Source organism: Phyllostomus hastatus, unplaced genomic scaffold, assembly GCF_019186645.2.
Source record: "Phyllostomus hastatus isolate PE091 unplaced genomic scaffold, TTU_PhHast_1.1 phas_contig_38, whole genome shotgun sequence".
NCBI lineage: Eukaryota > Metazoa > Chordata > Mammalia > Chiroptera > Phyllostomidae > Phyllostomus > Phyllostomus hastatus.
The window spans coordinates 27,900,205-27,914,742 of record NW_025333869.1 but is presented as its reverse complement, the minus strand read 5'-3'; the positions used below and the strand labels follow the sequence as shown (position 1 = coordinate 27,914,742).

The following is a 14,538-nucleotide window of genomic DNA, read 5'->3' as shown; positions in this document are numbered from 1 at the left end:
TTTCTTTTGTTCTTTTTATTTTTTTAAATCCTTACCAAAGATATGTTCATTGATTTTAGAGAGAGATGAAAGGCTGGGGGCAGCAGAGGCAGGGAGAGACAGCAAGAGAGAAATATTGATTGGTTGCCTCCTGCACACACCCCCAACCCAGGATAAAACCCAGAATCAAACCCAGAACCTTTTGGTGTATGAGCTGGCGTTCCAACCAACTGAGTAATCCAGCCAGGGTTGAAATTTTTAAAAAATATTTTTTAAATTTTTCAACTACAGTTGACATAGTATTATAATACTTTATCACAATATTATATTAGTTTCAGGTATACAACATAGTGATTAGACATTCATATAACTTATGAAGTGATCACCACAGTAAGTCTAGTACCAATCTGACAATATACATAGTTATTTCAGAGATTTTCTTTAAGACATAACACTGGACGAACTTTTGCAAATGTTATAAAATTGTTTGAAAAAAATATGTATTCCCTGTAGGGTGCAAAATCCTCAGTGTATCTATTATATGAAGCCTATGTGTTATTTAAATCCACCTCTATAGCTTCACTTAATATCAAGCCAGGATTAGAAGGAACTAACATTTGGTAAAATATAAGCATATGCTTGTGTATGTACACATTAGCTGAAAAGAAATGGAAGAAACTTGGAAAAATGCTTGATTCCAAAGAGGTAATAGGGACACAGAATGACAATTTGCTTTCGTATTTTTATGAATTATGAACTTGCAAAAATATACATTCAAAAAATTTTTTAAATAAAGTGTAAAAGAAACAAAATTAAAAGTAAAGATTTTTAAAGAATCCTATCATGATTCATCTACCTATTTTTATATCACATTTGACTGTAAAAAGCTAAATGAAAGTCAAAGATTTATAATATACTACGGGAAAAAATTCTTTACACAAACTGCAATTGAGGGGAAGAAGAAATTCTAATTACCATACTCCTTACTTTTCATTTGGCCACAATAATTTTGATTCAAAATAAAAAGTAATTTTTGAAGCTTTGAAAGTAATGTCACACATTTTTAATTTTTTTCTCTTTTTTCCTAAAACTACACCAAAATAAAGCAGAGCTCTAGTTGATGGGAGTGTGCTGTTTAGGCACTAGCTGTACTGCTCTCACTACATGCTCAGAGGACAGTAGTACAACCCCAAGGAAAAGATGGTTCACACATTTTTAAAAAGAAGATAAAGTAGGAATTTTATTCAATAGCGCATCTTCATATTGTATTTGTGAAAACTCATGCTTTAAAAAACCAAAATTTTAAAAATGCTTATGCATACATATTAAAAAGGAGGTATCTAGAATAAAATGCCAAAAAACATTTTAAAGAAAATTAAAAAACAATACCTTTTTTATGGCTTGTGTACCTTTTTTTTTTTACAGCTTGTATATTTTATTTTAAAGATACATGAAATTCCATATACTACACCACTGCAGGAATGCCATTTCAAATTTTGCATGCCTTGATAGGGTACACTGTAACCCACGGTATGCAGCCCTGTAGAGGGTGAAATCTAATGTGAATAGGTAATTGAACAATTACAAATCAGGAAACAAAACAACACAGATCACCATGGGGAGCAGGTTAAAGGAATAAAACAATCCTGCTCAGTTACTGGTCTGCTGGGTCATTGTAAAACACTCCAAGATACTGGGTAATAAAATTCGTGTCCCTTTTCACCCTCAATTTAGATAACAAAAGAAAGTAATTTCCTTCCTTTCTAGTTTTATATAATCTCTTAATTAAGTTCAAAAGTCTGATTCTTCCTATACATGAAGAGCACACTGTGAACTTATAGGATTTATTGCTGGACATAAAGATAGTAACTTTTTTCTTTCAATTTTAAGTACAGAATTAGTATTAAGAATATTGACAACAAAGTGAGCTGCAATTAATGTAAAATATAAACAGCCATCATATTTTTTGAGGAAAATCACATTTTAAAAATCCAATTGAAAAAATAATTCTAATCTACTCTGTTAATCGTCTTTCCTCCACACTGATGTTGCACAGATCGTGCAGAGCACTCATCATTCCTATCTTTTGAAGCATGAAACTGAAGCAATGAAGTGGTATGACTTGGTTGCCCTGACCTAATTTCTTTCTTGGTCTCTGGACATAATAATTTTTTAAATTGATTTTTAGAGAGAGAGAAGAAGAGGAGAGAGGCAGAGGAGGAGAAAGAGAAGTCATGAACATTGATTTGCTGTTCCACTTATTTATGCATTCATTGGCTGCTTCTTGTATGTACCCTGTGGATACAGAACCCGCAACCTTGGCATATCAGGATAATACTCTATCCAACTGAACTACTCCACCAGGGAAACACATTCAATTTTTTAAAAACTCTTTTCCCTTCTAATTGAAAAAGTAATATATGTGTGTTCAACATGTGTTACAAATTAGCTTAGAGGAAAAATATTCCCTCTAATCTCACCACTGAATATTAACCACTAATGTTAATGTTTGTCTTTCTAGTCTTTTGTCTAAATACATGTTTGTTTATATAAAATGTAAATAATTCCACTATTTTGTAATATTTTTAAAAAGATTTTATTTATTTATTTTTAGAAAAGGGAGGGAGAAAAAGAGAGAAGCATCAATGTGCAGTTGCTGGGGGTCATGGCCTGCAACCTAGGTATGTACCCTGACTGAGAATCGAACCTGCGACACTTTGGTTCGCAGCCCTCGCTCAATCCACTGAGCTACACCAGCCAGGGCTTGTAATATTTTTTAATTAACTAAAACATTATGAACTTCATTCCTACTCAATCAATATTCTTTTAAAACTTTTTAAAAAGATTTTATGTATTTATTTATTTTTAGAGAGGGGAAGGGAGGGAAAAAGAGGAGAGAAACATCACTGTGTGGCTGCCTCTCCTGCACCCCCTACTGGGGACCTGGTCCACAACCCAGGCATGTGCCAGGAAAGAATCGAACCACTGACCTTTCAGTCTGTGGATGATGCCAAACCAACTAAGCCACACCAGTCAGGGTCTGATTGGATTCTTAAAAAAAAATCTAGCTGAGCTATTAATGTGTGTCTGTCAAGGATATGACACGCTAATCCCAATAAGCAAGTAGTTGTACTCCAATGATTCAAAGATTTTGGTTTAGAGGATACCAGTACCCTGAAACAATTATAAACACTCTGGCAAATGAAAATACTAAAATAAATAAGAAAGATCTATTCCTTGTAAAATCTGCCACCAAATTTGAACTCCCTTTTGTATCTTCTTTCCACTGTAATTCACAAATGGAAACCAAGCCCACAGATGGATATTTTCATTCATTTTATTCTTTAGCAACTATTAACTCACCTAAATGTTTATAGTGGTGATTGTGAGCTTGTAATAAAACCTTTACTCGATCCAAAGGAGCAACTGTTGTTTTAGCACAGCATCCTGCAATACCTAAAAAAATTTTAAGAGGTCAGGGAGATGTTGCATACCATTTCTTTCCAGATGGAAACCATTATTTATTCAGCTAACACATACCTCTGATCTTTAATTTGGTCTCCATGGGTGTAACTACCTAGTAGAAGTGATGTTCAGATCACTGGCCCTCATTCTCTGTAACTTACTAATTGGCATGTCATACCTAAAAATAAGTTTTAAAAGTGTAAATCTGTCCCCTAATACCTGATGAATACTGGGAATCTTGCTAAAAGTGGTTATGGAGACACTTGAAAGGCATTTACTCAACTGTAAGGCACTGTTTGAAGAAACCTGCTCCTCTTCTGTGCAACTTTTGCATTGAAGTAACCAACTTTTACCCATGAAATTCAATCATTCTCTCATACATTCAGCAACTATGTACTTGGTCCCTACCACATGCAACCCTGCAGACATGTAGATGACAGCAAAGTGCAAAAGTGCATACATATGGGCCAGGCCTACTAGTTTGGTGTGCTTCTAAGGTGATAGTATATAGATTCTTTTGCTATGTTGTTTGTGCCCAACCCCCCAAAAATTTCATGTTGAAAACTAATTCCCAATTTGATAGCATTTAGAGGTAGGGCTTTTAGGGGGTGATTATGTCCAGAGGGTTCTGAATCTTTATTTATATAAAATGCAATATGAGTCAACTAGTCAACTAAATGTGGGATTAGTGCCATTATAAACAAGGCCCCAGACACCCCTGACCTTGTAAAAACACAGTAAGAATTTGCTGTCTATAAGGAAGAAGGTCCTCATTGGACACTGAATCGGAGGGCACCATGATCTTGGATTTTCCAACTTCCAGAACTATGAAAAATAAATGTTTGTTGTTTATAAACCATCAGATTATGGTATTTTTGTTATAGTAGCCCACATGAACTAAGACACTTTTCTAAAGTACCTTATATGTACAAATGCTCCTTGATTTACGATGGCGTTACATACTGATAAACCCACTGCAAACTGAAAATATCATAAGTAGAAAATGCATTTAAATTAAGGGTGAATTTTACTGTATATAAATTATACCTTAATAAACCTGATTTTAAAAGAATGAAAACTATGTAAAAACAAAACAAAAACTATGCAAACTTCTAAAAAATACAAAGCTTAATCAAGATTCCTTTGCAGAGTTTCTGATACTTGCTATCTGCAATTCTTTTCCTCCTTTTAATAGACTTTAAGATACATAGAAAAAAGTGCACAAATTGTATGTCACTTAATGAAAGGTGAATACAATCACATAAGGACTACCCGGATCAAGAAAATGAAACTACCAGCCTCCCAGAAGTCCTTTCTGTACTCCCATAATCACTATTTGCCCCTCCTCCTCAGAGATAACCAATCGGCCTTCTGACTTCTAACAACACGGACTTAGTTTTGATTGTTTTTGAACCTTATATAAATAAAATCACACAGTATGGCTAGCTTTGTGCCTGGTTTCTTCTGCTCAATATTAAGCTTGTGAGATTCATCAACACTGTTGCATGTGGCAGGAATTTATTCATTCTCAATGCTGCATAGTATTTCATTGTATGATTATACCATATTTTGGTAATATGTCATAACACTGATGGGCATTTGGATTGCTTTTGATTTGGGACTCTCATGAATATTGTAGACAAGAACAGAAATATATATATATGTTGAGATAAACCTAGAAGTGGAACTACTGGATCACATGACATATAAATGTTCAGCGTCACAGATAACTTCCCAACTATTTCTCCAAAGCAGCTGTACCAATTTACAGTACTACCAGTAGCACATAAAGAGAACTCATTGGTTGCTATGCCCACCAACATGTACCATGATTCTAATTTAATGTCTAATCAACATCACAAAATGCAATGTGTCCGAAACTGAACTCCTCATCTCCCCTCCAACTACAACCACCATAAAAAAAATTGCTCCAACCACAGCCTTCCTATTTCAGCCAGTGAGTGAGTACTTCAACCTTTCAGCTGCTCAGACCATGAATCAGTCATTCTTGACTCATTCTTACCCTATCTCTAACCTGTTAGAAAGTCCTATTCATTCTATCTGTATCCAGATTATCATAATTTTTCACCATTTCTCCTGTTACTCACCTGATCCAAGCCACTATCATCTGAATAAAGTAATTTTATTACTGCAATAACCTCCAAACTAGTCTCTTTGCTCCCATAGTTACTTTCCTACAGTTACCCTCAACAGGAAACCAAAGTGATCCTTTTGAAATATGTCATATCATGTCACTTCTCTGCTCAAGACCTGCAATGACTCCCAACTTCATTCCAAGTAAAAGTCAGAATCTTTACAATGGTATGCAAGGCCCTTCAAATGCAGCCTGTATGTCTCTAACCCTCCTCTCCCATCAATGCCACTTGGCTGCAGCCACTTCTGTTCTTTGAACAGAGGAGGCCCACTCCCACTTTGAAGCCTTTGCTTTAACTTTTCTCTCCTTCTGAAATGCTCCTTCTTAGCCATCAACTTGCTAAACTCCCTCGCTTCTTCAAGTCTGTTCAAGTGTCATCCTTTTAATGGCAATTATCACAACTATCTTATTTAATATGCACCTACTTAGCCTCTCCATTTCCTTGCCCCATTCTTTTTACTTCTTCCCATTAGATTCATCACTTTGTAACAAACTATATAACTTAGTTTTTCATTGTATTTATTGTCTTTCTCCACAACTAATGTAAACTCCAGGATACTGTTTTGTTCCCTGCTGTACACTGAACATGTAAGAGGCACACAGAAGGCATTCAAATGTTCCTGTATAAATAAATGAATGACCTTTCTATCAGCAGAATAAACTCTTAATACTACTGCAGCATAGAGACATTATCTTTCTATAGGAATTTTTTAAATTCCTAGTCTTAAATAAGTGATGACAACCCACACAATCAATTAAGAAAGGGTAGAGACTGAAACACCTCTTTATGGGAAGGCAGAGGAAATTTCTGATAGACAACGTGAACCTTCTGGTCCTACAGTCACACCAACAATAGGATTGCACCAGCTACCTGTCAAGTAATTGTGAGCAACTGTGACAGTTTACTAGAATCGTTGGAATCATTTTGGTTGTAGACAGTGTTGCACAATTTTCCAATCATGTTTTTAAAACTATTTGTTTTCTCTTAAGCAAATAACAAAACCCAATTCCACATTCAGTCACCTATGGTCTTTATAAAAGAAAGGAAAGCCCAACATGTTTTACTGAAACCCCTCGGGCCTTTGTAAAAGACTCCCCTATTTTCCCATCCAACCCTCAAGAACAGTTCAGTCTTTTCACCTCCCCAGCCACTCCACAGCAGCTCCAGGGCCCTCCTCCCCAGGATCCTGCTGTCACCAGTTAAGTGCTTATCAGGAAAAGGTTACAGCAGGTCAGGACAAACATCTGGCAGGGCACTGAAGTAGCCACTGTCCAAGAATGTCCTCGTGGCCGCATGCACCGGACCAGCACTCTAGGGCGCGGCCGGGTCCCTCCGGCAGACACCCACCTCCGGCCAGGAAAGAGCGAAGCCAGTAGAAGTCTCGGCGGGCGGTGGGCCCTCCGGCTCCTGCCGCCTGAGGAATCGCAGGAGGGGCGCCGGCCGCGGCAAGGGCCGCCGCCGCCGCCGCCGCCATCGGGACTAGGGCCGCGCCGGGAGGTTTAGTCTTCAGCTAGCAAAAGGGTTGAGGCCGTAGCCATCGCTAGTGCTTACAAGGCACAGAGAGCGGCGCGAGAGGGGCGGAGCTACAGCCTGAGGCACGGCGCGGGATGATGGCGTAAGCGAGGGGCGGGGCCTGTGCTGGACACCTCACCAACCCAGCAAACCCCACGTCGCTGGTACGGGCTTCCCTTTCCAAGCCCTTTCTGTTCATATCTAAGAGGTGAAGCGCAGCCAGCAGGAAAGTTCCCACCAACTCAGAAAGCTGTTCCTCGCCTATTGACCTGTATTGACCATTGATCTATAACCTCCCAACGGGCTGTCTTCTGACTTTCCTAAGACGAACCCTTTTCAGAACCAACTTTAGGTTCCTGACTCTTTCCATGAACCTCTGAAATTGCACTATCTCCCACCAAGTCATCTCTGCCTTTTTAGAGCTTCTCACTACACCTCAACTTCTGCCCTAACCCCCCACCAAGCTTTTACTCCACCCCTACCACCTCTTCCAAAGAAATTCTGCTAGAGCAGATTATTCTCTCTTTGGAGCCCTACAAATTACATCAATATTTTCTGCCTTGTCAGGCTGTTTTGAATCTGTGCCTTCCACTTAACTCTCAAATTCCACTGAGCTCCACTCCTCACCAATACCAAGCCTCTGCCCTAAACTCTTAGGATCTGGAGCCTATCCCCCCACCCCCCACCCGCCGTATTCCAAGACGCGATTTCTTAACCACCCACTTTGGGCACTATTCTCTTACTGTGAGCTCCTCATCAGTTCCAACATGATCAAAATTTATTCCTAGTCTTTGTGACCAAAGTTGATCTGAACTTTTATAGTCCCAGAAATTATCTATTATTTTCCACAATACTTACTCCAACCTTCCTAACTACTGGACGCTGGTCTCCTCTTTCTACATCTAGGCCTCTGCAAGTTGTTTCTAGTCACATTTCCTCACTTGTACTGAGTTACTGAGTTCAGGCTTTGCGTTTATTTCCCCTCATGTTCCAAATTTTTAATTTCTACCAGAAAATACAGACCCATATAATAATATCATTATATTTTGCACATCTAATATTTGGGGAGGTGCAGGGATGGAGCAAAAAAGCAAAAGAACTCATGGATATGGACAGCACTGTGGTGATTGTGGTGGGTGGAGCTTGGTAGAATTTGAGAGCTAAGTAGAAGGCACAGATTCAAAAAAAGCCTGACAAGGCAGAAAGCATTGATATAATTTGTAGGGCTCCAATGAAAGAATAGGAGGAGAATAAATGGTGATGGGAAAAAATATAATAAAAAATGAACTATTAAAAAATACATGTGGGCTTCCGGCCAAGATGGAGGCATAAGTAGACACACTGTGCCTCTTCGCACAACCAAAAGAAGGACAACAATTTAAGAACAAAAAACCAGAACTCACAGAAAATCAAACTGTATGGAAGTCCAACAACCAAGGAGTTAAAGAAGACACATTCATCCAGACAGGTAGGAGGGGTGAAGACCAGCAGTGGGGTAGAGAGGACTCTTGGCAAGGCAGTGGCTGGCAGACCCAGAGAGATGGCGGATTGCAGACTTGGTGGTCCCACATTCACACCCAGATAAACAGGGGGAAACAACTGGAGAATGGGATGGACCGCACAACCCAGGGCCCCAGTGCGGGGAAATAAAGCCTCAAACCACTGATTGAAAACACCTGTCGGGGTTGAGGCATCAGCGGGAGAAACTCCCACCCTCACAGGAGAATTCGTTGGAGAGATCCACAGGGTCCTAGAACGTACACAAACATACCCACCTGGGAATCAGCACCAGAAGGGCCCAATTTGCTTGTGGGTGGGGGAGGGGGCAGGTAAGTAACTGAAATCTGGCAGAGAGCAGAGCAAGTGCCACTGTTCCCTCTCAGACCCCTCCCCCACATACGGCTTCACAGCATGGCAATGTGGGTTGCCACACCCAGGTGAATACCTAAGGCTCCACCCCTCACTATGTAAGAGGCACATCAAGACAAAAAAAAAATGACCCCAGTGAAAGAACAGATCAAAGTTCCAGAAAAAATACAACTAAGTGACAAAGAGATAGCCAACATATCAGATGCACAGTTCAAAACACTGGTAATCAGGATTCTCACAAAATTGGTTGAATTTGATCACAAGTTAAATGAAAAAATGAAGGCTACACTAAGTGAAAAAAGGAAAATGTACAGGGAACCAATAGCACTGGGAAAGAAACTGGGACTCAAATCAATGGTGTGGACCAGAAGGAAGAAAGAAACATCCAACCAGAAAAGAATGAAGAAACAAGAATTCAGAAAAATGAGGAGAGGCTTAGGAACCTCCAGGACATCTTTAAATGTTTCAACATCTGAATTATAGGGGTACCAGAAGGGAAGAGGAAGAACAACAAGTGGAAAAGTTATATGAACAAATAATAAAGGAGAACTTCCCCAATCTGGCGAATGAAATAGACTTCCAGGAAGTCCAGGAAGCTCAGAAAGTCCCAAAGAAGTTGGACCCAAGGAGGAACACACCAAGGAACATCATAATTACATTACCCAAAATTAAAATGAAGGAGAGAATTCTAGAAGCAGCAAGAGAAAAGGAGATAGTTACCTACAAAGTAGTTCCCATCAGACTGTCAGCTGATTTCTCAAAAGAGGCAAGAAGGGGCTGGAAAGAAGTATTCCAAGTCATGAAAGGCAAGGACCTACATCCAAGATTGCTCTATCCAGCAAAGCTTTCATTTAGAATGGAAGGGCAAATAAAGTGCTTCCTAGATAAGGTCAAGTTAAAGGAGTTCATCATCACCAAGCCCTTATTTTATGAAATGTTAAAGGGATTTATCTAAGAAAAAGAAAATAAAAGCTATGAACAGTAAAATGATAGCAAACTCATAGTTATTAACATCCACACCTAAAACAAAAACAAAAGCAAACTATGCAAACAACTAGAACAGGAACAGAACTACAGAAATGGAGATCACATGGAGGCTTATCAACAGGGGAGTGGTGGGGGAGAGTGGGGGAAAAGATACAAAGAATAAGTAGCATAGATGGTAGCCAGAAAATAGAAAGGGAGAGGGTAAGGATAGTATAGGAAATGTAGAAGCCAAAGAACGTATATGTTTGACCCAGGGACACGAACTAAAGGGGGGGAATGTGGGTGGGAGGGGATGTGCAGGTTGGAGGGGAGTGAAGGAGGGTAAATGGGACTACAATAACATAATCAATAAAATATATTAAAAAAGAAAAAAGGAAACAAAAAATAAAATAAAATGTATGGCAAAACATTTTTTTAAAGCTCCCCAAAGTGGAGATGGTTGTACAATATTTTGAATGTAATTAATGCTACTGAACTGTACACTTAAAAAAATTATTAAAATGGTAAATTTTATATGAAGTGTATTTTATCACAATTAAAAATACAAAGAAAAGGTCCTGGCTGGTGTGGCTCAGTGTATTGAGCACCAGCCTGTGAACCAAAGGGGCACCAGTTTGATTCCCATTCAGGGCAACTGCCTGGGTTGCCAGCCAGGTCCCCAGTTGGGGGTGGGTGAGAGGCAACCACACATTGATGTTTCTCTCCCTCCCTTCCCCTCTCTCTAAAAGTAAATAAATAAGATCTTTTTTAAAATACAAAAAAAAAAGGCTCCCTAAGGTTTTTATGCTACAACAGAAAAGAAGTACCTATACTTTCATATTATATAACTAACCAAACAGCCTCAGTTCCTAGGGCTAATGTGTACTTTCCCCCCTGTCCTACAGGCTGTACTGGTACACCTCCCCTCATCCATTTCCACCCCAATGAGATGCATCTTACAGCTTTAATTTATTACTTAGTGGCCCAAACTCCAAAACCCAATCCAGATCAAGAATGAAAAATTGATATATAGATAATAACTGACAAGTCTAGTGATTTAAACATCCAAGTATTTCTTCTCCATCTACTCATCTGGTTACTACTAAACAACCCAACATACAGATGTTATAGTATCCCAGGGCTCAGTCCACGGGTCTCTTCTGTAGTAAAATTCTGAGATCTTAGCCAACCTCATAGTTTTAAATACCATCCAAATGTTGATGACTCCCAATCTCCAGCCCTCCCTACCTACTCTCCAACTCTATTGATTCATATTTTCAACATTTGTATATCTAATTGGCATGTATTTATCATATCCAAAAGTAAACTCGTCTTCCTTTGCAAACATGCTAGTCCTGAAGCCTTCCTTCATTTCATGAAATATTAACTCCATCCTCAGTCCATAAACCTTAATTTCCTAAATAGCCTTCCTGCTCTCTCTTGCCCACTTCTGTCTATTCTCAATATGGCAGCCAAGGCAATTCTTTAAAACCTAAAACAAATCTTGTCATGTCTTATCCCCAAACTTTTCCATGGCTGTGCATATTACAGAAATTCTTACAATGGTCTACTGGTTTCCTGTTATATCTCTGACCTCAACTCCTAGGACTCCCTTTAGTCACACTGGCTGCTCTGTCCCTCACAAATACCAGGCCCGCTCCCTCAAGGCCTTTCTTTGCATGTGCTGTTCTTTCTGCCTGTGTGACTTTCCCCGTACATATTTCATGTAACTTCCTCCTCCTTACCCCACCTTCAAATATTTACACAAATATCACCTTTTCAGGGTGACCTTTCCTGGCTCTAACATTTAAAATTGCACTCTACTCCACCCACTCTACCCTCATCCCTACCAAAACTCAATATCTTTTTTCTCTGCTTTACTTTCATTTTTTTCCACAGCGCCCATAAGTACTATATATAATTTATATGTCTTACATATGTAAAAGATATATTTATATATAAAAATTCAAGTTACATGATTTACATTATATAGTAAATGTTTTTATTATGTTTCCCTCACTAGAATGTGCATTCTGTGTAGGTAGGGACTATTTTGCTCACTGGATAAGTCATTTGACACCAGATAATAAGTGATGGTAGGCCTACTGAAGACAATCCTTTCTATCTCTGTCTTTATTCTTAGGATATCTATATTTAGGATAACTACTAGACAGAGACTTAAAAAGTGGAGAAAAACCAATCCATTCCCTCAAAAAATGCACTATTTCATGGGGTAAATATGACCCTAATAATAAAATAAATATGCTACACAAATAAAAAGTGGAGATAACACAAGGCGGACTGTGTTTTTCAGGGGTCATTATGGAAAAAGGTAACTGAACTGTTGTCTGACATGGCCAAGCATGGGTCAAGGCAAACACACATATGCACACACAAGGAAATTCAAAATATTCAAAAAACGGTGCTTGCTTCAGAAGCATATATCCTAAAATTGAAACTATGCAGAGAAGATAGCATGTCCCCTACTCAAGGATGACACACAAAAAATAGAGAATAGTCAAGTTTGCCTATCTTAAGATGCTTGAGCACCTCTTTCTGACTCCCCAACACTTGTATGGAAGACCACGACCAGTAACATTGGAGAAGGAGGGCAAGGTCACATCATGAGTAGTTTTAAACTTAGGCTAAAGAGTTTAGACTTAATAAGTAGCTGGTGACAGCTATGTTTCAGAAAAATTAATCTGGGAGAGATGAATAGGACAATTGAGAAGGCAGACACTGACAGATCTGACAGCAAGGAAGCCAGTTTTGAAGCTTTAGCAACAATCCACGCAATAGGGCTGGTGAGAACGTGAAAACACAGTGATCAGAAAGGAAGTGGGTGGAGGAGGTAGCACCTGGTGGGCTTGCTAAGGAATTATATGTGGAGGAGAAGGCAGAGGAAACGTCACAGTTGCTGTAAAGTTTCTGATAGGGTGTTTAAGAGACTTGATTATAGTGTCAACAGAATAGCGTAGATGGAAAAGAAAACTGGTTTAAGGTATAGATAGGGGTTAGGAATGTTGGCACCAACTGTAAAGATGATGAAAACATACAAAAGCACAAAGAAAAAAGTTTTTGTAGAGGTTTTTTTCTTTAAAATATAGATTATATGTGAATACCACATAGACCATATTTAATAATATCTACCTTAAAGTCTTCTTTGAAAGCTTCCCCTACTCCCACACATACCCTGACATTTCCTGAAAGAGAGGAGTCAGTGTGCTTTTTTATTGTACATATCACAGACCTTTGCTGCCTTGAAGTCTTCTATTGTTAGGTCGTCTCTTTTAGAACACGGATTATTAACTTTCACTTGCTTAGATTTATAGGGAATAAGCATCACATTATCACAAATGCCCTATTATTAAAACAATTTTTTGTGATTTACTCTATTTACTTTTACAATTTATAATTCCAAAGGCTTAGCCTCTATGTTGGTATGACAGCTTTATTAGTTCAAATCAAGACATTACATGTTATAGCCCATCATGATGATGCAACATTTAGTTGTTCTTTGTAGCTGGAACTCAGTAATTTATTTCATTCAGCATCTCCTGTGACGCTTCTTGGGCTCCAATTCCTGCTGCTAGGCCATAATATGGCTTGTTTGAAGCTTGCTATGAAATGGTTTCATAGTCCTCCCATCTCTTCAACACGCTAATCAAAGGGATGGTCTCATATTCAGCATACTTATTGTTGTTGTTTTTACTGCTGCTGGGCCAGAAAAGCTGGGGATAGAGAGAGCTCTCTGACAACCTAGTTGCCCTGCATGCCTGTTGGAGGCCGTCCAACAGCCGACCCTTGACACAGTCCAGACGGATGAGACGCATCTGCACAGCAGAAGCAGCTGTGGCCGGGTCTCCTGTCTATCTCTTCCTGTATGCCTGTCCCTGCTAGCATCAGGTGGTAAGATTTTTGGACACCTGTGCTTTATAACAAAAAAACATTGCATGATGCCTCTGATTCTGCGCGAAATGACTTGCTGACCACTAATTAGAAGCCCCTAATAACCCTAATGCTGCCCACTCCCCCCACCTGGAAAGTTAGGGATAGACTTAAACTATGGGCAGACTAGCTGCCAGAATGCTGGAGGAGGCCATTGCTAGGAATGTCTAGGGAGTCACCATTGAAAAGGTCAAGATTTATTAGAACCACTGCCTTTCCCATGCCCTGGACAGGAGCAGTTATTGATGGGATCAGGTAAATAGAGGAGGAAGGAGTTTTAATTTAAATATAATAATCTTAGTACATGGAAACATAATATGCCCCCCCCAGATATGTAGTTAATAGATCTAGGTAAAAAATCATTTATCTAATTTAGATATCTAATTTCTATAAACAATAACTAATTTTTAAATCACTCCTTGTATCCCTTTGATTTAGACCAATCTATAGAAATTTAGTAGACATTTAATTATAATCAGCATTTGAAAGTTTGTGCTCGTATAGCTTCGTTGGCATCTGATTAATGACCCTCTTGGTCAAAATAACCTTTGTCTAATATGGTTGATCTGTGAGACTTCCTGTACTCTTCAGTTATTTCTTTGTTTAATATGATTAATCTGTAAAATCTTCTGTTTTTAGATAT

At 38.8% G+C, this 14,538-nt stretch overlaps 1 protein-coding gene and 2 non-coding genes across 5 annotated transcripts in view; 1 reads left to right on the top strand and 2 right to left on the bottom strand.

Moving 5' to 3' along the window:
- Window positions 1-7,169, bottom strand: part of SLC25A16 (solute carrier family 25 member 16) — a 36,567-nt gene extending 29,398 nt beyond the window's left edge. For all 3 annotated transcript variants that reach the window (XM_045842030.1, XM_045842027.1, XM_045842028.1), the window contains exons 1-2: window positions 6,948-7,169; window positions 3,343-3,435 (exon numbers count right to left, since the gene is read on the bottom strand). In XM_045842030.1, the coding sequence (XP_045697986.1) occupies window positions 3,343-3,435; window positions 6,948-7,074 (220 nt within the window). In that variant the 5' untranslated portion in view covers window positions 7,075-7,169. The remainder of the gene's footprint in view (window positions 1-3,342; window positions 3,436-6,947) is intronic.
- LOC123821200 lies at window positions 1,059-1,184 on the bottom strand. Its single transcript, XR_006786065.1, has one exon. It is a non-coding gene; the product is annotated as a U4atac minor spliceosomal RNA (small nuclear RNA).
- A 5,200-nt stretch (window positions 7,170-12,369) lies between the features above and the next one.
- Window positions 12,370-12,475, top strand: LOC123821234. The gene has a single exon (XR_006786085.1). It is a non-coding gene; the product is annotated as a U6 spliceosomal RNA (small nuclear RNA).
- Window positions 12,476-14,538: the final 2,063 nt, after the last annotated feature.